Source organism: Lathyrus oleraceus, chromosome 2 (assembly GCF_024323335.1).
Source record: "Lathyrus oleraceus cultivar Zhongwan6 chromosome 2, CAAS_Psat_ZW6_1.0, whole genome shotgun sequence".
NCBI classification, from domain to species: Eukaryota; Viridiplantae; Streptophyta; class Magnoliopsida; order Fabales; family Fabaceae; genus Lathyrus; species Lathyrus oleraceus.
This window is the reverse complement of record NC_066580.1, coordinates 453,412,838-453,433,985: the sequence shown is the minus strand read 5'-3', so window position 1 is coordinate 453,433,985 and position 21,148 is coordinate 453,412,838. Positions and strand designations below refer to the sequence as shown.

General features: G+C 32.0%; 1 protein-coding gene across 1 annotated transcript; it reads right to left on the bottom strand.

The window, feature by feature from the left end:
* Nucleotides 1-17,769: 17,769 nt before the first annotated feature.
* LOC127120297 (probable galacturonosyltransferase-like 1) lies at nt 17,770-19,388 on the bottom strand. The gene has a single exon (XM_051050707.1). It carries the CDS (start codon nt 19,250-19,252, stop codon nt 18,191-18,193), a length of 1,062 nt encoding a protein of 353 aa, XP_050906664.1. The 5' UTR covers nt 19,253-19,388; the 3' UTR covers nt 17,770-18,190.
* Between the last annotated feature and the right edge of the window lie 1,760 nt (nt 19,389-21,148).

The following is a 21,148-nucleotide window of genomic DNA, read 5'->3' as shown; positions in this document are numbered from 1 at the left end:
GTGCACAAAGGGCACAAAAATAGTTTGTATGAGTTATGTACTTTTTAGTCTTTTTGAAATTAATCTGAATATGCTTAAGATGTATTAGCATTTATTAAGAATTTTTTTTTGAAAATCACTTGACAAAAGTAAAGAGCGTAAGATAAATGACATTAAAGTAAAGTTAATACAATAATATGTTAGTAAGTGATGTTATTTATCAAAAAGAGAAAGATGATTCGTCATTTTTTGGAGAACACTCAACTATTCACCCACAAGTATGAAAATATGGACCTTTACATCACCATGAGAAGGCCTCAGACTTGGATAAAATCAACAAGTACGCCACTACTTCTCGTAGGTGAAAAAGAAATAATATTGGTCACGCAATACCATGAGGAGTAGGAGACTTACAATCTCACTTATGAAAATGACTTTCTTCTGGGACAAATTTAGCGATATGTTAAGAAATCGTATTTTGACTTATGTAGAAGTCACAAATATCTGAGGTTGGTCAATAATAATGTTTGTGTTAATACATGCTATAGAAATGATATGTAAATCATTCTCCTAAAGTTATCCCACAAAAAAAAAGAATTGATCAAGCACAAAGGCTATGAGAGTGGTCCATTACATCAATCAATACTTCATAATACTTAGTAAAAACTTATGCATCAGTCCAAAGTACCTTAAATGATCCATGATCAATTAGGAGGTAGATTTGAAATTATGAAAGGTCATCAAGCACCAATCCACACATCATGAACAAGATGGACATAAACCATCCAATTGATCAAGAGGAAAAGAAAGAGATGAAGAAGAAGAGGATAAGAAGGATCACACCCAAATTGGATCAAAGGCTTGATCAAGTCATCATCAAAATCAATCATCCATTTTGGTGGATTAGGGTTTTCACCCCATCAACACCCAAGATCCATTGAGTTTGATGAGACCAATGATCAAATCAACAAAGATCCAAGGCTAATAGAAATCAACAAAGGTCAAACAAATATAAAATATAATAAAATAAAATAAATTGCATTAAAACATATTTAAAATGAATTTTAAAAGGAAAATAAAAGAGAAAATGCATAAATCCCTTAAAAACACCAAATAAATGGCCAAGAAAATTATGGAAGGTTGAAAATAAAATAACAAACATAAAATATTTTTTTTAGAAACTGTAAATGCTTAAAAGTATTTTTAAACCAATTAAAACAAAGGAGAAAAGAGAAAATCCATAAAAAATAGAAATCAAGAAAATAAAATATTGAAAAATAAAAATCAGATGAAGAAAAATAAAAGAAAATTTTAGAAATTATTTTGGTAGTTTTTGGATGCAAAATTAATTTTCTATGAATTTTAAAAGAAAATGCAATTTAAAATGAAAAAATAAAAAGAAATAAAATCAGAAAAAACACAAAGCGTTGGATCTGGCCTCATTAATTGACATGGCAGATCCAATAATCCTCAAGTTAGGGCGCACGATGCAAATTAGCAAAAATGAAACACAAGATCTAATTCAAAATGGACTAATCAGAACATTTCAAATTGTCAACTTGTATGGCCAAACTCATATGACCTGAAACACTCTGATCATCTTCCTCGGTGATCCCTCACCGGAGTTCCATCATTTGGTAAATTCAGAACACAGGACAAATACCAATATTATCACCTCCACATCACGAATTCAACCTCATGCTCAAAATTCATTTATCTAAACTGAGCATGAGAAATTTCAAAGAAGTTTCAGAAGCAAGCAAGCCACGAAAAATTAAATTAAATGATGAACACGATCAATTAATACCAAATAAGTTAGGGTAAAGCATCTGAGAGTGAAAAGACTACATTGTGGTAACTTGTTTGAGTTTAAATGATGCTTAGAACTACCTTGTCCAAATGATGATCAGAAGTCGGTGAAGCTCGATCTGGTCAAGGCACTTCAGAAGCTCTTAGAGCTTATGAATTGTTGTAAAAGCTTCAAAGAAGACTGAAGATGCTAACGTAATCAAGAAATTGGATTGAAACAAGATGGAAATCAAAGCACGATAGTTTAATTTTCTGGAAACAAAATTAGAGTGAAGCACATTTCTTAGCTCTTAAAAGCTTGCAAATGAGTGCAATATGTTGCTCTTTTTAGAGGGAATGTGTTGGGATCCAAATACGTGTGGAATGAAGCTCAATTCCTACAAAACGAATTTCATCAGAATGTGAGAAAAGTGTGACTTTCAATCCATCAAAACTCAGCCAAATGATGCGTTTTAAGAGTTAATTAACTTATGAAGACTTGGTTAAACATGTTTAGGTCCAAAACGTGTGGTAATTTAGCTTTCAAATGAGATTAGTGAAGTTCCAAATATCGGATCATGGTGATTTCTTTAGTTCCAAGCCACCATGTTCAACTCAATGGAGCATCTTGCTCATGAGGCTTTTTGATCTCATTCTTCTTGAAATTGGTTGACATCATATCAAGGATCACAATGTGCCAATAAATTTTGAATTTGGATGCTTGAGCACAAAGTTATGACATGTTGAAGTTGACATGAAAATCTGGTCCTGTAACTTAGAAAATTCTAAGTCCTAAATGGCTGAAAATGACATGTAATGTCTCAAAGAATTACATGGCCTTCCAAGCATAATTTGATTTTGATCCTTGAAATAAACATGTAGAGTGCATCACAAATGATATTTTGCAAAAGTAATCAGCCTCAAATTTTGAAAATTGAAGAAGTTATAATCCTTGAAACTTGAGAAAAAGTCACTTGAAAATAGGTCAAATTTCACTAGGTCCACAAATGACCTATAATGTCTCCAAACTTTTGATGATCCTCCAAGCATAATTGGCTCTTGTCATGTAAAAATAAGTTGTAGAGGATAATGAGAAGAGTCATATGCAAAAAGAAGCATTCAAAAATGTTGTGAATTGAAGGAGTTGTGATCCTTTTAACTTTGACTTCAAATGTTGACTTTTTGGTCAAACCTCTTGGAATAAACTTGTGTACTTGGGATTTTATTGCAATTCAAGGTATATGGATGATCATATGAACTCAAAATGATGTGTTGTTAAATGTCTCTTGATTGAATTGCTCAAAGTTTGAGGTAACTTATTGAAGAAGGCATGATAGTAAACACATAAACCTTTGACTTCTCTTGAGAAATAAGCCATAATACTTTGAAATGCTCTTGATCAAAATGAGATTGAAGGATGTTTGAGAGCCTTAGAGATCAAGTTTTAAGTGATAGCCCCTTGAGAATCAATGGTTGAACACACTTTACTGAGGAATCAAAGAAAACATAGTTGAGGAGCCATGCTTGATGCTCTTGATGAAAAGACATACCTTGCACAATAAACTTAAAGAAAATAAAACATATTTTTGCTATTTTGGTTAGTGGTTAGATAAGCAATGAACACATAAACACAAAGGTAAAACACAAACAAAAAGGTGATCAATGATCCCTGCAAAATAAAAACCCAAAGATGAGAGGGAGAGGACAAAGATGTGATCTTGTTTGTATGCAAGGATGAAAATGATATGTGGGATCTTAGGGTTAAAAATTAGGGTATGATAGATACCCCTATTTAATTTTCTTCAATTCGGAGATAGGAAGATTGAGATCTTCGTCTCGACGAGATTGAGGAGACTTAAATACAGAAAACCTATTTTTTTCCCTAAGATACTATAACGATGCTTATGATATGATATGAATGCAGACAAGAATCTCTATGGGGAATGTAGCGCCATGCGAGACAAAGATTTGCTGGAGAAACGAGGATACTTGAAATTCCGCAAGGGAATAACAGATTCCAAAGGGGGACCCACCTGGGGTCAAACAAAGTTCCATAGGGGAAACGACTCAAGTCAAGAATAACTACTGTATTGGAACGAAATTGATGCACAGTTAGAAAACAAATGAACCAAAGTCCTAACGGGGGAAGACTTATCAAAGTAAGACTCCGTCGGGGAAAAGATCAATCAAAGGGGAACCTAACTCCACTAGGGGGGAAATTATCTAACTATCATCCAAGTGATAGCTTAACAAAGGTAACCAATGAAAGGTAAGAAATATTACCTAACTATCATTCAAGTGATAGCTTAAGAAAGGTAATAAGCCCAAAAGGAATGGATACTAACTACCATCCAAGTGATAGCTTAACAAAGTAACAAACCAAAGGTAAGAGAAATTATTACCTAACTATCAGCCAAGTGATAGTTTAACAAATGTAATAAGTTCAAAGGGAAAGATTACCAACTACCAGCCAAGTGATGGTTGAACAAGGTAACCAACCAAAGGTAAGATAAATTATTACCTAACTATCAACCAAGTGATAACTTAACAAAGGTAATAAGCTCAAAGAGAAAGATTACCAACTATTAGCCAAGTGATAGCTTAACAAAGTAACCAACCAAAGGTAAGAGAAATCATTACCTAACTATCAGCCAAGTGATAGCTCAACAAAGGTAATAAGCTAAAAGGGAAAGATTACCAACAATCAGCCAAGTGATAGCTTAACAAGGTAACCAACCAAAGGTAAGAAAAATTATTACCTAACTATCAACCAAGTGATAGCTTAATAAAAGGTGATAAGCTCAAGGGACCAAAATTTAACCCAGGAATAAACTGGAGAGAAACGGTAAAAGAAGACTCAATCCAATGAGGAAATAAACTCAACTGGGGATTAATTCCATCCAGATAATAAATTGGAAAGGAAACTGAAACAAAACCTTCCACGAGGATCGAACTCCATGGGGAATTAGAAAGGATAAGTGCTTTCTGCTTAAGGTCGACACTCTATTGGAGAGAGGACGTGCACACTCTGTGAGGCGAAAAAACACCAAAGAGGACGTACGCACATATTGTTCCAAAAGTGTGTTTTAGCTTCTGGGCATCTAGTGGTAGCTTTGTTAAGCATAACCTAGCTAGTGTAGGTTAGCATTTCAACCTATGTGGTATTATTGTTTGAATACAAACAATAGAGTTTCTTTTAAAGTTAACTCTTCCAACATCAACTCGAACATCATCTCTTTTCAAAACTCATTGAAGATTCGTCATCACGTTTAAGGTATGTAACTCACCACTGAAATATTAATAGAAATGGTGTTAGGTTTAGAAATGTTCATAGAAATATTGTTAGAAATGTTGTTACGAACTATGGTGTTAGTTTTATAAATATCCACAGAAATGGTAATACCACTGAAATATACATAACTTTTCCATATTTATTGTTTTTCTTGAAATGTTTCATCTAACTTATTACTTAAGTGTATGTTTATAGTTAGTATTATTCTATGGTCTCTCTCTTCCATATATCAAGTTAGTATGCATCTATGTTCTGAATCATTTAGGATGAAATATTGTGTAATATTGTTATTTTCTTAATTTACACAGACATGGGTGATTCGACAAGTACCTCTCATACAACATCTGATATAATCTCTATTAATACAAAAAGTAAAAGAAAAACTAGAGGTGCCACGATGTGTACCAATGTTAAAAAAGTCCATGAAAACAGTGTTCGCTTCCCGAATTTTTTTGACTTGAGAACCGGTAGGACTTATGGTGAAAATGTTGATGATTTTAAGGGTTACATGACATTACAACGTAGAAGAAAAGAGAGTATTTTTATAGATAATTGACACGAGATTGACGGTGATTTAAAAGATAGCATATGGACCGATGTTATGATATTTATTATGAATTTTATGATTTTTTTACAAGTATATATGACCATTTATTTTTTGGTTTAATACTAATATCAACTCTATTATATAAATGTAGGAAGTGTTTGTTGTTCTAGAGGATAGTATGCAGAAAAAGAAATGGCTTGGATATGCTGGGCTTTAAGACACAACTCACATATAATTATATTAATCATGCAAAAGATGACTAAGCGCCTTCATACATGAAGTATTCATATATTGATAAGAAAGTATGGGAGTATTTTTTAAAGTTTCGCACCACTCCTAAATTATTGGCTAAGAGCCAAAAGAAAAATGAGAATAAAGCTAAAAATATATATCCACATAGATTTTCTCATGGAAGATATAATAAACTTGAATAGAAAATGATTAATAAAAAAAGAAAACAAAGGGAACTAGATCTGAGAGATCCTTCTAAAAGCCTTGATCGCAGTCCATCTCTACCATCATGCCATGAGAAATGGAAGAGGGCACGTCAAATACCAGATAGCTCATTCGCATCAGAGGTTCCATGCGAAGTGGCTGAAAAGATTGTAAGGAAATATTTTTCTCAACATTACTTATTTCATCTAATTCAATTAGGTAAGATGAGATTTTATATGTGTTGCATGATGTACTGGTTAAACAATTCAAAGTTTGTATCTTCATTCCACAAGATCGTCATGACATCTTGGTAGAAGTGATTGGAATCGAGGAACATGTTAGGCATGTTTGTGATCTTGGAAGAGGCGTCGTCTTGGAAGAGGCGTCGTCTTGAAACACAAATTAAGTTGGTTAGTAAGAATAAAGAATGTTACATGATATCGTTTTTCCATAAGTAAGTATATGCTTTAATTTGTGTTTCCATTTATAAATTAAAGTTATACATATTATTAATTATTCTGAGTGTTTATGTAGGAACCATTGACAACTAATTATTTTATGTCTGAAGTAAAATATTATACTTATGATATACTCGTTACACTATAAACTTGATGAAGATATGCTAAAGGTTTCGAGCAGGTAAGTGGTATTATTTGTAATACTCAAAATTTATCTTTAATTTGAATAGTTTTTATTCATATTTAATTTTTACTGACATGTAGAACTACAGAGGGATACAATTTTGTGAAACATGATTTAGTTGGTAAAAAGTCAAAGTTCATAAAACCACATGTAAGTATTACTCGTGCTTTTTGACATTATTTTATTTTTCTAATGTATTACTTGTGCTTTGTATGTATTAATTAGTAATTGAATAAAAATTATTTATAGTCGCGAAAATAACCCAACAGTTTTGAATGTGGGTACTATGTTATGAGACATATGTTTAGTATTGTCTCCAAAGGTATTACCAATTCATGGTCTAAGATATTAATTTTATCCATATACATGTAATTTATGTATATTTGTTAAGTTAATATTTTTGTTGTTAGCTTGTCATAATTTAACCTTTTGTTCAAATTATAGGGGTTTAGAAACGAAACATCATTCCCACAAAAATATGTAGATGGCATCCAATCACGTTGGGTCTGTTCCTTCCTATCTTATCACGAATCTCATAAACACTAGTTTTTCTTGATTTACATCTATTAGCACTGTATAGAGATTTTGTCATTATAGGTGCAAATATGTATAGGTTCAAATATGTATATGTTCCTCTTGGTAGAGGTTTTGTGTATCCCGAATGTCATTATAAATATTATAAACATTGTATATTTAGTTTTGTAATAAATTTGGTTTTCTGTGTTACATTTTGTATAAAGTACAAATGATCTGATTTGTCACAAAATTTGTTGGCTACGTGTAAAAGAATGATACAAGTCAGTCAAAATGATATTTAAAACAAATCATAAATGAAAAAAAATTGTATTATACCCCTTGGTTATTAACAAAAATCAACATAAATACTGACATTTTTCCCTTGGTTATTACGAAAACTGAGAGGTATATGACGCGCTACATAGTTTTAAAAATAAAAAAATATTATTATTGAGAATCGAACTAATGATCTTTTCAACTATCCCATCAATTTTTCAGAAACCGACGGATAAGGTGGCTGATTTTCATGTTGTCATTCGCTACCTCGGTTCTCTAACCAATGTAAAATCTCCTTCGCGGCGGGGGTAAAATTTGTATATTTGTAATAACGAAGATATAGTTTATAGCAAATAAAATTTACAAAGACTGCAAAATTATCTAATGCTTCACGATAGGTGGTGTAGCTCAACTAATATGTCTGATTAAGTTAAACATATGTAAATTATCGATTTATAGTTTAATTTTTTACATAAATATTTATTTAAATTTACGTATTAATATAAATAAATTGTTGATATTTCTAAATCAATTTTTTCAAAAAAATTGAAGATTGACGTTTTAATTAGTTTATAATATATTTTTAAATAATAAGTTTATAAATTATTTGAGTTAACTTATTAAAAAAGTTTAAATTTAAAAAAAAATTGTTACCAAATAAATTTTCAGCTTAAATGCACTTTTGATCCCCCTACTTTAATGTTTTTAAATTTTTAATTCCTCCATTTCTACTGACGTGACACTGATGATTAGGATAAAAAATATATTTTTAATGAGTTAACAATATTGATTATAGGATAATTTTTTATCCTAGTTAATATTACCAACTCATTAAAAATAATTTTTTTGTCCTAATCATCAATGTCACGTATGTAAAATTGAAGGAGGGTCAACCAAATTCCAAGTGATGTAAAGTTCAGAGACCAAAAAACTAATTTTTAAAATGGAGGGACTAAAAATTAAAAAAAATCATCAAAATATGGGAACCAGAAATGTATTTAAGCTTAAATTTCTTTTAAAACATGTGATCTTATAAATTTATAAGCCAAAAATTATAAACTTAAAAAATAGTATTGTCAAATGCTTTATAAATAGAAAGATTAAAACTTTGTTTTACTTAAAATAAAAATTGTATTTAGTTCTTATTTATTAGTGTATTTACCACAATTTTTTTTGTTTATTTCTTTTACGTGTTCACTAATATTTTGCTCCAAAGTTGTATACTTGAATTAAACATAATTTAAAAAGTGTAGTGGTTATTGGTGTTCAAAATCGAACCAACCCAATAGAAAACTGCAAACTAAACCAAATCAAACCGAAACTGCAAGAAATCGTAATTTGTTCGGATGTGTTTGGGTCATTTTTTAATAAAACAACGCGGTTTGGTTTGGTTTGCGATTTGTATTTTGCAAACTGAACTAAACCAAACCAAATCACATTATGTTACAACACAAACTTTACTTATTCACATTCAACCCAAAATCTAAACCTATTATACCTTAACCTTATAAATATTCTCTTACTCACACTTAGCATTTTACTTTCAACCTTCTCAAATTTCTGCTAGTAATATCACACATTCTTCTAATCTTCTTTGTCATGCATGTCTCACCTCTTCTACTTTAATCTCTCCTCTCTTATGTTCTTTATTTTTTATCTTTTCATTTTTATGTTATTGATTTCTCTTCTAATTATGTTTTTATTGCACTTTTCTTCTCTAATCACGCATCTCTTATGTTCTTTCTTTTTCATCTTCTCTAATCTATCATCTCCTCCTTTTTTTTATTATAATATTTTTGATATTTTTTATGCTACTATTTTATGTTTTTTATTCTACTTTTGTCAAATCTTATTTGTGTATATTGAATGACAATTTTTTGTCTAAATATGACGAGTTTTATTTTTATTTGGTAATGTATGAATGACTAAACACAAAGTTTTGTTCTTTATAGGTGTATGTATGACTCAATAAGAATCTTGTAAAAAATCGCATCAACCGAACCAACCCAAACCGTATTTGTTTGGTTTGGTTTGGTTTGGTTTTATTTCTAAAAGTCAACCAAACCAAATTGAACCACATACTTTTTTCTCTTGTGGTTCAGATGATTTTTAGCGTCAAAACCGCCCAAACCGCATCGTGAACACCCTTAATAATGGTAGTCTTGAAGTCTCTTTTTCTCTTCAAGATATCAAAGAGGTTATGTAGAACTCTAACAGAGATGAAAGATTTGGTCTCGATGGATTTTCAATGAAATTCTTTAAATCTCGTTGGAATATCATTAGTCAAGATATCTTTGAGTGTGTAAACGAGTTTTTCTTGAAGGCTCACCTCTCTTAGGTCTTCTCCGTTGGCTTTATTGCATTGATTTCAAAGTCCCACAACACTTAACTCATTAATGATTATCATCCTATCTGTCTCATAGGGAGTGTGTAGAGGATAATATCTAGGCTCTTAGTGGGAGAATTGAGGAACATCATTGGAAAAGTGTCTTCAAACCAATAAGTGTTTATCCCTAACATAAGCATTCTAGACAGAGTTCTTGTAGTCAACGAAATTGTGGACTTTGCTCATATTAATAAGAAAGGATTGCTTGCCTTCAAAGTGGATTTTGAGAAAGCCTTTGATTTGGTGTCATGGGATTATCTTTTGTATGTGATCAAGCGCATGAATTTTGGAAGTAGATGGTTAAATTGAATAGAGGCATGTGCATTTTTTTGCTCCCTTTCAATCTTAATTAATGGCAGCCCAATTGCTGCTTTTTAGACTAGGCGAGGTACGCGCCAAGGAGATCAACTTTCCCCTTTAATTTTCATCTTAGCAGCTGAAGTTCGCAGATGACTCAATACTTTTAGGCCAGGCATCATGGGATACATCTGGTCCATAAAAGTTATCTTGTATGGATTTGAATTAGCATCCAGTTTAAGTGTGAACTTCCACAAGATTAAAATTATGGGCTTTATTGTTGACTTTAATTTTTTGTTAGTTATTTATGAATTTCTCTCTTGTGCGATCATCTCCTTTCCTTTCACTTTCCTTGGTCTTCCAATTGGAGTTAACCCTCACATACCGGCTTCTTGGAATGTGATTCTCTCTAAGCTTCATAGCAAATTGGCTTCCTGGAAACGCAAGAAAGTTTCTTTAAAAGGGCGTGTAACACTTCTTAACTCAATTTTTTCTTCTATCTTGCAATTTTACTTATCCATCTACAAGGCTCCAAAATCAATCATTCAAGAAATTGTTAGTACAGAAGAATAAATTGGGTGTCTTGGTCCACTATTTGCAAACAGAAGTTGGAAGAAGTGCTTAGGTGTCAAAGACTGTGAGGTTCTTAATAGAGCGCAACTTAGAAAAACGGGCGTGGAAAATTCTCTCATAAAGTGATTCAAACTGGTTCTCTCTCTTTTATCTCTCAAATACGGGGACATTAAGGGTTTAGTGCTCAATTCGTCTTGGTCAATTAGCATAAAAAAATCATTTATTTGGTGGAGGGACTTGAAGAGTTCATTGGACAATTGGGGAAAGGAGAGGAACTGGTTCGGGAAAAACATATCGTGTAAATTAGGAAGAAGCTTAAGCATCAATTTCTGGTGGAAAAATTGGATTGGTATGGAATAGTTGAACTTGAAACTTCATAATCATTTTGACCTTGTACAGGTTAAGAAAGTGAAAATTTCTAGTTCGGGTCTTTGGTGCAATGATATTTGGAGTTGAAAGCTTGAATTTATCATTGGTCCTCTTACTGATACAATAGTTGCTAAGTGAGAGGTGTTGCAAAACATTTTAAGTAATGTTAACCCTCTTCCTATTATGCCTTATGGTCATGTTTGATGGCGCGATGCTAGCAGATTTTTTATTAAATCTCTTTCTAGTTTGGTTTCCAAGTCCTTTGTAGGTTCTCGTATTAATCAGGATCTGGCTATTGCTTTGAAAATTTTGTAGAAAGCTAATGTTCCATATAACATCCAAGTCTTTTTTTGGAGGCTTTTCCTTAGAAGACTCCAAACGAGATATGAGTTGGCCAAACATGGAATCATAGCGCATTCTCACAATCTTATTTGTCCTTTGTGCCTTAGCCTTGAGAATCTCATCGCCATCTCTTCATTGTTTGTCCTAAGTCAATCCTAGTTTAGGATGAGATATTGGGTTAAATTGTCTTGGAGGGTTAGAGTCTTTTGACATAATTGTGGACCATTTATTATTGTTCAAATTGAAGCAAAAATGTAATCTTAAGAATAAGTTTTGTCTTCTTTGGTGGCTCGTTACAGTTTGGTCAATTTGGCTTATTAGGAATTACATTCTTTTTAATAGTGGTCACAAAAGGGTGATTGAGATTCTTTCCCTAACAAAATCTTTGTCTTGGAAATAGGTAGGAGCAAGGTCTAAGGGGTTGATAGTTTGTGATAGGAGTTTATGGCTCAATAATCCTTTATTGTGTTTTCGTTAAGTTCCGTTTGATTTCTTTCTTATTGGGCTTCCATTGGTTATACTCACTTTAATACACTCATTTGTTTATTAAAAAAATGTATGAATATAGTTGTCGTACCCAAAATTTTGACCATCTTCTCTTTCTATTTTTAGCAAACATTAACATATCCGAAAAACGTATAAATCATCTAAGTCCCCAATAACCTAAATAAGTCAAAAGGAACCATTTTGACTTCTTAGGAGTAGACCTAAGTTTTGGGTAGTTCCTATTAACATTAAGCATAACCCTAGAGATTAGGACATCATTTATAAGTTTTAGGTAATTGTTGATTAAGACGATTAGGACGTCATTTATAAGTTTTAGGTAATTGATTAGGACTAGATATTTGATTATCACTAATTAGCTAGTATTAGTGTTATTATTTTAAGGATATTAGGGTTTATTATTAGGAATATTATTATCATTGTGGAATTATTAATATTATTAATAAGAATATTAGGAATATTACTATTATAATATTAAGAATATTGGTATTATTATTAGGAATATTATTATTTATTTATATTTTTTTTAGAATTTTTATTAATTATTAATATTATTATTATTAAGATTAATCAGTTTTTTATTTGTTGTTATTGCCCTTGGGGCCTTTTTAATTAATTTGAGAATTAGACAGGGCCCATTTTAGTTGGGTCAGTTGAGCAATCCAAGTCTACATTTCAACGGGGTTAGGTAGGACCCATGTGCATCTGAATCGGGTCAAGGGTGACTCCTGTTCATCCCTCAGCAGCCTCAATCGAAAACCCTAATTTCTTACAAATGGAAATTAAAGGAGAATCAAAGAAATGAATCAAAAACTTCCATTTTTATTCTAATATACATTACAAATCTCATATTACAAGTAATTTCGGACCAAATACATTGTAATTCTAAACCCTAATTCCATTTCTAAGCAAAATCAAAATTACAATCAAATCTTATTCAATCAGATCTCAATCTAATACAAAAAAATTACCTAAACTAATCAATCTAATTGAATACCTTAACCTAAAATTAATCTATATAAACCGAAAGATTAAATAGAATTGGGACACGAAAAAAACTCCAACATAAAGGCCATTACAAATGTGAATCTCCCAACCTTCACTTAAAAGTTCAGTAACACAGGTGATTAGGGTTCACATCGAAATCCTAATCATACTTGAACTTAGCCTTCACCAAATCCAGAAAGACCTCGCATCAAATAAAAAAGAGGGAGTTAGAAAGGGAAAAAGGATTGCAAAGAATCAAAGGAGATTGAACAAAGCATTTTACCTCTTACCAGGGAACTTCTCATCCATGTTGGTTGGTTCCCGAACTCATATTTTATCTTGATTGAATAGTTATTTTCTTGTCAATTATTGTTTACTCTGGATTTATTGTGGTTGTGTGATTTTGTTTTTGTATAACTGAAAGGGACTAGGGGAATCTAGGGTTTTTGTTGGGGTTTGGGAAATGGCGATCTTTGGATTGGCCAAGGTTTAAGGTTTAAATTAGGTAAAATTTGGGGTTTCTGAAAAAATTAGGGTTAGGGTTCATGTGATGAACCCTATGGTTCATCTGGGTTGGGCCAGGGTTCATCTAGAAAAGGGGTTAGGGTTCGTGATTCATTAGGGTTCTGGGTTTCTGGATTGATGTTCATCACCCAAATGAACATCAATTGAACATCCCGGTTGAGCTTCAACTGAGGATCTGAGGTTCATGGTGGTTTTAGAGAGGGGAACGACGGGGGATCGAATTCTGGTTAGGTGATCTTCATGTTCATGATGAACATGAAGATTCTGGTGGAATGTGGTGTTTCTGGGGGTGGTTCATGGGGAAAGGATGGGTGGCCGGAAGTGGTTCGGGGAGGAGAGAAGGGAGAGTAGAGAGAGAGGATTGAGAGAGGGAAAAGGGCTAGAGAGAGAAAAGAGAAATGTAAATGAATCCATTTCTAAATAGAGATAACTTATATACTCTCTTCATCCGGTGTTGGATGAGGGTCACGTGGGGCTCTCTAAACCTATAGATAAACATACTTTGACTTGTTGGGGTGTGTGCATACCTACCATCCTTTCTATAGTTCCTCAGGCATCAACCTCTGATCAGTTGACTCCCTGATGGTCAACTGATTTGAAGGCCAGGGATAAGTCTATAATCATTGAAGTAATCAAATCAGGTGGCCCTGGTTTTATCCATGATTTATTGTGTTTTCTTTTAAATTTTATTGAATTTGTTTTGTTTATTATTGTTAATGCGCTCAAAAACTAGGTGGGCCTCATCCCTATTACTATCCCCACCCCCAATGTTAGCCCAATGTTTATTTAGTTAGATAATACACCCTCTGCTTTTTTTCCTCTCATTTTTCTATTGTTTATTTTATTAATTAGTAATTAGGTTTTATTTTTAAGTTTTATTTATTAGTTAGTGGTTAATTTAATTTAATTAACTTAATAATTAAGATAATTAGGGTTTTAATTATTTTTTTAATAATTTAGTATTTGTTTATCTTTTAATCATTAAAATAATGAATAAATATAGATGATTATGGATTAATGTTTATGAAATTAGGGTTAATTAAGTGAGATTTTGGGATAATTCTTGAAATAATTAAGGGGTTAAATTCAAAGACATTTTCAGGATTAATTAATTTAATCAAGGATAAAATCAGGGATAAGGGATATATCATTTAATACTTAAAATATAATATTGTCATTAACTCATTTTCTTAAATAAATTAATCATTATATCTTTGCAATTAACCATTGGGATAAAATCAACCTAAACTCACCTCAAACTATAAGTCCTCTGCCCTCATGCATTGATGCATTTTTCTTAAATCAAATACTTCTCCGTCCCCGATGCGTGAGAATTTTTCATGGGATAAAAAATAACAAAACGAACAAATATTTTTTACAAGAATTATGAGACTCTGCTCCTTCATTAAAAGTGAGGGTACGTAGGCATATAGTTGTGAGACTCTAGCGAGTACAATAATAAAAAAACTTTTTAGCTTTTCCTTCCTCAATTAGTCAATTTCTTTTAAATAATAAAACAATTTATTAATAGATAAATGATTAACCAATATTAGATAATAAAGCAAAATTCTTAGGCAAGTATAACCAACACTAACACTTAGAGGAGGATCTCATTGAGTACAATGGAGGTGAGTGGTGTCTAATACCTTTCGCTCACTTAACCGACTTCCGAACCCATTCTCCCACCCTTAATCAATAGATTTTATCATTGTTTCCATGTTCCTTAGAAACAAATAAAGGATAATTACGACTTTGTCAGTTTTCCAACCGCAACAACAGTTAATCATAATTGTCTTTTGCTACAAAAAGTCAAAATCATAATGTCGAAGATATAGATCCATGGGATGCTGATCTTGTGAAAGTAGTGATGCATGTTTAGCATTCCAAAGCTCCGTCAAAAATTAAAATTTTCGTCTAGAGGGTTTTATTCAATAGAATACCAACAAGAGATCAATTTGAAAGGAGGGAAATTTTGCACAACGTACTCATGAAAAGGTTTGCACGTGTTACTTTGAGAAGATAAGAATTAAGTACATTTATTTTTCATTTGCAGGGTAAGTTTGAAAGTACGGGAGAAAGTGTTTGTGTTGATGAATATGAAGGAGGTGAGGAATGTGGATTGTTTGTTGATGGCTTTGAGGAGGAAAGTGAAGAGTTCCAACCTGAGTCTCATTTGGATGGATGTGATGTGGTTGCGGAGGAACGACATTATAATTAATAACATTATTAGTTCCATTCAAGATGTTTTGTCAAATATCAAACATATTTCTTTGTATTGAATTGTAATTGGAGTCAATCATAGGATGAGTTGTAGTTTTACAACCGATATAAAAGTTCTTGCGACTTTATTAATCTGTAATACTATATTTGTATTGGATTTGAGCATCCCTCTACCCTATCAATATATTTTAGTGTATAAAAAAAAGATTTTTTTTTTACAAAATAAATTCATACTTACATGTACAGAACTACAAGTACTGGTTGTTTTGGTCCACCTGAAATGCTGTCATGTGGAGTTTTTTATGAATTATTTGACTTATTGGAAAACATGACAAAAGAAAATGATAGTAGTAAGTGTAAGTTGGAAGCTAAGTTGCGTGTAATAATAAAGATGAATTTATGAGTTCGTATAGTACATACTGACATTGATTTCTCAAATATCTGCATTCAAACTAGCCACCATTATTGAGTCAAAAAGAACTAGCTACCATAAAATATCGCGTTTTCTGTTTTTCATTCATTTAAAGCTTATGCTTCTATATTTTCAAATACATTTCACACTCTAGGTTTTAGCATCAGGAATTGGTTTCTTCTAGAATTGAATGTATGATCATGGAGATAGTACGTGTAGGGTATCAAAAATTAAGACATGCAGCCAATTTTTATTATTATTTTATTTTATTGACTATAACTATTGAGCAATTCGGTAATGATATTCGAGCTAACAATATTGATTTTTAATGGTTACTTTTTTTAGTTATATTATCTTAATATTATAATAAATATGAGAGTTTAATAGAAAAAAATGTCATAAATAATTCATTGAGTTTAAATTAATATAGTTTTTATTTTAACATATAATAAAAAATCTGATGTGGAGTTGATTATATATTATTACTTTCTTCTTTCTTAAATATAAATATAAAGCGCTTATTTCACTTTTATAAAGAAATTTGATTGTGTAGTTAATGTGCCAATTTTATACATAGATGTACTTAAAATATCATTTATAATATGTATGTATAATAAATTTTGGATTTAATTGAAATACATTCACAGTGTAAAAGAATTTTACACCGTCAGTTAATCATAGCCGTTGGATGTTGAAACAAATTTGACTTTTATTTTAAAAATCTATAAAATAATGCAAACGGGTGATGGTGATGAATCGATTAAATAAAACTTTTTACACTGACAATGTATAATAATTAATCTCATCTCATAAATTTTTTCATCGGTTACCTATACCTCAAATAAAAAATATAAAAATTATGGAATATGATAAAATACAATATTTTGTTCCATTGTTTACAAATTTCAACAATGTAATTCAATTATATCTTACATTATTCCATTTCATTCCCATCCGATCTAAAATATATTCTTAAAGTCCTCCATGATTAATCCATATTAATAATCTGGGTGTTCTCCAAGAAAATAAAATACTCCATACAATAGAGAATATGAGGTGTTCAAATACTATGGTTGTTATATCAACTTCCTAGAGTATTGGCTAAAATGTCAGTGCTCACAATTGCTACACATGAGAGCTACTACCACTTGAGAATCTACTCGAGATCTACTCCATAGTTTCTTTATAAGTTTTTCTGTTCATTTTTTTAAACTACTTAAATAATGTATAAAATAGTTTGAAACTAATACTAGTCATTTAAATTTCAGAAGGATGAAAGAGTCTGATTCAAATTACCAACAAAATTATAGATTGGCAAAAGGAAAACATAGTAACAATCATGATGATTATAGTCAAATCTGGAAAAGTAATGTTTGGCTTTGGCCAGACAACAGAACCATGAATTAAGAGAAACTCAAAAGCCTCACTTGGACATATTCACATACTAGTAACTATCCTTTTCAGTTCCATCCATATCTATCCCAAGGTCACTCTCAAAAATAAAAACAAACCTAAGCTCACCGACGCAGCACTATCTTATGCAACCACTTAATTAATTCCATGATGAAATTGTTTCTATTATATATCTACTCTGTCAATAATTTTATTTATTTTTTTATTTATATCACTGACAAAAATGAGTACTATGTGGATACTATACTGTGACAGAAATTTTATAATAATACCAAAAAATCATCATTTATTTATGACAACACATGAAAATCTAGTTCATTCTATTTCATTGTCAAGTTGTAAACTATTACATTACTCACTGCCATGAAAAAGGTGAAAATAGTACAAAGATTTATCTCACTGGCTGTACAATACTGCAATACAAGCACAAGCTATATATAGCAAGCCAAGCCATGAGTGACTCCAGCGCCAACTTCCCAATAACAAGCCGCCATATTACACACAGCTAAATCATAACTAATTCCAGATGCAATCATGAGAAGTAATTCTTTTGTACATGATCTCATTTGTAACAAAATTAAAATCATAACTTGTTTCTGTAATCAAAATAGAAACTAATATGAGATAATTGAGTTTATTTTTTATATAAAAAAATAGAAAGTAAATTATGATACGGGCCGGGCCGGGCTAGGTCTCAAGAGCAAAAGGTGTTTCTAGAAGGTCATAAGGGCCCCACAAAGCATCCAAAGGGCAGGGACGGTTAGCGTCAAGCCTGGCCCACGGTTTACCCTTCCCACTCCAATGCATAAGACTAACCGGCCCGGGATGCAAGCCTCTACAAAGCCCACGAAAATTATCACCGCCAAGCCCGTGCTGGTTCCACCGGTGATCAACCGGAACTATTTTCCCGGCGAAAACAAGCAAAAACGGCGGCAACGAACCAAGCTCGTAGATCCTCATTCTCTTCTGAAGCTCCATCCATTCCTGAATCTCTTCCGTATATCCTCCAACTCTCCATCGCTTCAAATCAATAACCATAACTCCGGTGTTGAAGTAACAAGCATTACGGTTCGCAAAAGTGATCGAAAGGGAAGGATTCGACCAAAACGTCGGCGTAAAATAGTTGCTGAAATTCGCGTTACAGTATTCCGGTGCAGCTAAGACAGCGTCGTTCGTAAACGGCGTCGCAGCGAGTTTAGCAATGTCGTCGATGAGTATCAGATCGGAGTCAAGGTAAACTATTTTCCGGACGCAATCAGGAAGAAGGTTAGCCATGTAATTTCGCGCGTAGTTGAGAGGACAATCGAGCGCCGAACGGATTGAAGTTGAGATTAAACCGGAAACAGTGTAATCGTCGAAGGGGTATATTTGGAATTTTAAATAAGGGAACGAGCTTGTGAGTGTAGTATTGAGGATAACGGTGGAGGTTGTGGATTTTGACGCGGCGGTGACGAAATGGAAGACGATGTTTTCCGGACATGAAGAGTGTTGAAGAACGGAGAGAATCGCGGCCATGGAGCCGCGGAGGTATTTTACGTCTAGTGTCATTGCGACATGGACTGCTTCGTCAGAGCACGTGGCGTCGGTGGGTTGTGAGGGGCAGTTTGGGGAATTATAAAATTTAGGTGCTTGTTTGAAGCGTTGAGTGGTAGTGGCGGTGATGGTTGTGACGGTGCACGTGACATGAAGGTGATGATGAGTAGAGAAGAGGAAGAAGAGAAAAATAGTTATGACCATGGATGTTACCATGGTTTATGGTTATGGTAATATAAGGGATGATTTAATTATTTATATGCAAAGTGGTTTTGAGTTTATATGATGAGAAAGAGATGAAAGTTATATTTGAAAAACAGGTAGGAGTCATTAGTCAATGATATTTTCTCTTTGGTTTATGTCTTCGTTCAATGCAATGTTCACACGGAAATTTATGATTATTACAGCATGTACACGTGCTCTTTTTTTTAATGTTGATAATTATGAGTTTATGCCATTTATTGGTAGTTAATAATTATTGGGTCTCGTTAACTTATTACTTTGGGGCATAAGTTAAGGTTATTACTATTATAAATTTTGTGTGAAATGAAATAAAATTTTAAGACAAGTCTCTTATGAAGATATTTTGATGAAGACAAATATATATAAGAAGGAACAGATTCAACCATACATAAAAAGTTTCAAGTATCTTAACAAGAATGATTCAATATTTAATCAAGCTATGACATTTAGAGATTAATTATGATAAAGATAAGGTACAATAAGTTTGGGCGATATAAATCTTAGATGCTCAAAGAAAAATATTCAAAAAATCATTATATGCATTATTTCATCATTTTTCAAAAATAACTTGAAGTGAAACTTTTAAACTTTGAAATCTCTAAGTCCTCAAAAGGCTAATTGATTATTTCATCATTGCTTTTATTATAATGCAAAATGTTATATACTTCCAATGCTTGCTACATCATAAATTATGGTATCCCTTATGGTGAGTATGAATGGTGAGAAAATGGTCTAACCCAAGAGGATCAAAAGAATATTGGGTACCAAAGAACTATTAATTATTTTGTAGGTATTTGAAGATCATATGCTAGTATTGTCAAATCAAGATTGATCATTCAAGATACAAGACCATATGATATGGTAATTCTAAAAGTTTCATTGAATGAAAGGTGTTTTGAAGAAGCATCAACATTTATATCAACTTTGTCTTCATATTGATATCATGTGAAGAAGATAAGTCCTCTTATGTTTAATTTTCCATATGTGTAATTGATTCTTATATCATTTTATCTTTCATATTTCATCAATTTTCCCCTTCTTTTTGATAATGTCAAAAGAGGAAGAAGGATGCATATGCTTATCGTTCCTTGTTTCTATTTCATTATAGGTATAAAAGTTTATCAACCCAAAGGAATTCAAAGATTCATGAACTAAGGGGGAGATAATCAACCTAGGGGGAGCTTTTCCGAAAATCAACAATCATTAAGTATTTGTCATCATAAAAAAAAAGGGGAGATTGTAAATACAAGTCTCATATGAAGATGTTTTGATGAAGACAAATATATATATAAGAAGGAAAAGATTCAACAATGCATAAAAAGTTTCAAGACAAGTTTCAAGTATCTTAGCAAAGATGATTCAATATTAATCAAGCTATGATATTTGGAGGTTAATCATGACAAAGATAAGGTACAATAAGTTTGGATGATATAAATCTTAGATGCTCAAAGAAAAATATTCAAAAAATCATTCTATGCATTATTTCATCATTTTTCAAAAATAACATGAAGTGGAGATTTTAAATTTTGAAATTCTCTAAGTCCTCAAAAGGATAATCGATTAGCCTCTTTACAAATAAGGTCGTATTGATCGATTAACCATGATAATGGTTAAAGAAAATTTGATTTTTTAAGAAGCATAACTGATTAACCATTTGAAAAGAGACCAAAACTAATCGATTAACTATTCCTCTTTTTCACCAAGCATAGTCGATTAGCTTCCTTCTAATGGAATAAGGATAGTTGATTATCTATTCATTACTTCACAATTTTTTTGCAAGTCAAAGCAAGGTAATCAATTACCCTTGAGGTGCTAATTGATTAACATATGTTCTTGTTTGAAAAATTATTGTAACAATGCTTTTTTCCA

Coding starts and splice junctions, on each gene's coding strand:
- LOC127120297 (XM_051050707.1), bottom strand. CDS start 19,252: ATGGTAACATCCATGGTCATAACTATTTTTCTCTTCTTCCTCTTCTCT.